This window comes from Chaetura pelagica, unplaced genomic scaffold (assembly GCF_000747805.2).
Source record: "Chaetura pelagica isolate M959 unplaced genomic scaffold, ChaPel_1.0 scaffold2088, whole genome shotgun sequence".
Taxonomy (NCBI): Eukaryota; Metazoa; Chordata; class Aves; order Apodiformes; family Apodidae; genus Chaetura; species Chaetura pelagica.
The window spans coordinates 38953-41851 of NW_009954214.1; the positions used below are offsets into that span (position 1 = coordinate 38953).

Here is a 2899-nt window from a genome sequence, read left to right on the forward strand (position 1 = left end):
GCATGGGATGTTGCGGAGGCGTGTGGATGGGTAAGGCTGGCCCAGCCGGCCAGGGTTGGGGGAGCACGGGGGGCAGGAGCCCTTCCTGGGGTGCCAGGTTGTCCCCACTGTGGTGGGGGAGATGACAGCTCGGCACAGGCTCCCCTGGAGGGATTGAGAAAGGGGTAGGTTGGCGTTAGGTGTGCTCGTGGGTGTCTTGTCCCCATGGCAGAGGGTGAGGGGGACTCCTTGTCCTGGGTGGGGTTTGCTGGTGTCCCCCAAGGCCCCTTCCTTGCCCTGCCCTGATTTCCTTGCTCATGCATCCATCCATCCATCCATCCATCCATCCATCCATCCATCCATCCATCCATCCCCCCATCCCTCCCTGCCTGCACCCACCCAGCTCTCCATCCACCCACCCCTCCATCCACACACATCCCCATCCTGGCCCTACCAGGGCCAGCTGTCCCCTGGGCTGGTGGTGACCCCGTGTCCCCGGCCCAGGCACCTGGAATGGCACCACGAAGGTGGCAGTGAAGACGCTGAAGCCGGGTACCATGTCACCTGAAGCCTTCCTGGAGGAGGCTCAGATCATGAAGCGGCTGCGGCACGACAAGCTGGTGCAGCTCTACGCCGTGGTGTCCGAGGAGCCCATCTACATCGTCACCGAGTTCATGAGCCAGGGTGGGTTGGGGGCACTGCCCAGGGACCCCCCAGCTTTTCACCTTCCACTCGACCAGGTTGCTCCAAGCCCCATCCAACCTGCCCTTCAACACTGCCAGGGATGGGGCAGCCACAGCTTCCCTGGGCAACCTGGGCCAGGCTCTCACCACCCTCACACCCAACAATTTCCTCCTCATGTCCAACCTCAATCTCCCCTCTGCCCCTTTTAATGCATCCCCCCTTGTTCTCTCTCTCCCTGCCCTTGTCAAAAGCCCCTGGCTCTTCTGCAACCCTCACCCTGCCTGGGCAGGGAGTGGGTCCCTGGGGCCTGGCAGGGGAGGGCACCCTTAGGTGGGCACAACTGTCTCCTGGACCCTTTGACCGTCCCCCTCTGCCCACAGGCAGTTTGCTGGATTTCCTGAAGGATGGGGACGGTCGCTACCTGAAGCTGCCCCAGCTGGTGGACATGGCTGCCCAGGTACCCATGGGCTGGGCTGGGGTGGGGCTGAGCAGGCATGGCCTACATTGAGCGGATGAACTACATCCACCGGGACCTCCGGGCTGCCAACATCTTGGTGGGGGACAACCTGGTGTGCAAGATCGCTGACTTCGGCCTCGCCCGCCTCATCGAGGACAACGAGTACACGGCACGGCAGGGTGAGCCAGATGGGTGCCCACTGGGGGCTTGGGGGGGATCACTGCCCTGGCCCCTCCGTGCTGCCACCCACCACGGGCCTGGAGATGGTGACCCCCGGTGCTTGGTGTCCTGGGTGCAATGGGCACCCCAGGGAATGGGGGCTGTCCTGGATGATGGGTGTCCCAGAGGGTGGGGAATGTGGGTGATGGGTACTCTGGGTGATGAGTAGCCTGGGTGTTCTGGGTGATGGGTGTCCCAAAGAACAGGTATCCTGGGTGATGGGTACCCTTGGTGATGGGTGCCCAAAGGAATGGGTGCCTTGGGTGCTGCATGTTGTGCCAGTGCAGGATCTTCCCATCATAGGGCAGCCAGGGTGCAGGACACCCTCAGTACAGGGTGCTCCAGGTGCAGGGTACCTCTGGTGTGAGACACTCCAGATGAGGGGGTGTCCCCAGCTCTGGGTGCCCCGGGTATGGGGTGCCCCAGATGCATTGGGGTGCCCTGTCCAGGACTCACCTGCCCTTCCTTGCAGGTGCCAAGTTCCCCATCAAGTGGACAGCCCCAGAGGCCGCACTCTTTGGGAAGTTCACCATCAAGTCAGACGTCTGGTCCTTTGGGATCCTCCTGACTGAGCTGGTGACCAAGGGCCGGGTGCCCTACCCAGGTACGGGGCAGTGGACGCCCTGGGGTGCTCCCTTGGAGGGGGTGGGGAAAGCAAGGCTTGGAATCCCACCATCATGGAATCATTTTGGTTGGAAAAGACCTTTAAGATCATCCAGCCCAACCGTTCCCCCAGCCCTGCCAAAGCCACCACTGACCCGTGTCCCTCAGCACCACATCTACACACCTACATATACCCCCTGCCTCAGTTTCCCCAGCGTGAAGCTGGGCTCCCTATCCAAACCACGGGGTTTGGCTCCCTTGGCAGTGCCTCAGTTTCCCCACTGCCTCGTCCCCTGGGGTTACTGGTTGCTGAGCCAGGGGGGTTCCTTATCCCTCAGGGATGAACAACCGGGAGGTGCTGGAGCAGGTGGAGCGCGGTTACCGGATGCAGTGCCCAGGGAACTGCCCCCTCTCCCTGCACGACGTGATGGTGCAATGCTGGAAGAGGGACCCCGAGGAACGTCCCACCTTCGAGTACCTCCAGTCCTTCCTCGAGGACTATTTCACTCCCTCAGGGATGAACAACCGGGAGGTGCTGGAGCAGGTGGAGCGCGGTTACCGGATGCAGTGCCCAGGGAACTGCCCCCTCTCCCTGCACGACGTGATGGTGCAATGCTGGAAGAGGGACCCCGAGGAACGTCCCACCTTCGAGTACCTCCAGTCCTTCCTCGAGGACTATTTCACTGCTACCGAGCCCCAGTACCAGCCAGCCCCCCCCCCGCCCCCCGCCCCGAGCCGGGCTCTGGGGTGGCTTTTTGGGGTGGCTTTTGGGCAAATCTCCCCCCTTTTTTGCAGGGGGTTGTTGCTCTCTTTGCCTGTGTCCCCATCCCCCCCACCCCCAAAAAGATAAAGCCTGTTGGGGAGGTGTTCAGGGTGCCCTGGGGGGGGACAAGGGGATTTGCACAAGCATTTTGAACTCAGGGGGCAAAAAGCTGTGCCCCCCCACCCCAGTCCCCC

At 62.4% G+C, this 2899-nt stretch overlaps 1 protein-coding gene across 1 annotated transcript in view; it reads left to right on the forward strand.

Moving 5' to 3' along the window:
* LOC104393683 (proto-oncogene tyrosine-protein kinase Yrk-like) overlaps positions 1-2899 on the forward strand; it is a 51775-nt gene that overhangs the window by 2461 nt on the left and 46415 nt on the right. The window contains 5 exon segments of the mRNA XM_010003196.1: positions 484-663; positions 1044-1126; positions 1128-1299; positions 1812-1943; positions 2458-2689. Of these exon segments, the coding sequence (XP_010001498.1) occupies positions 484-663; positions 1044-1126; positions 1128-1299; positions 1812-1943; positions 2458-2689 (799 nt within the window).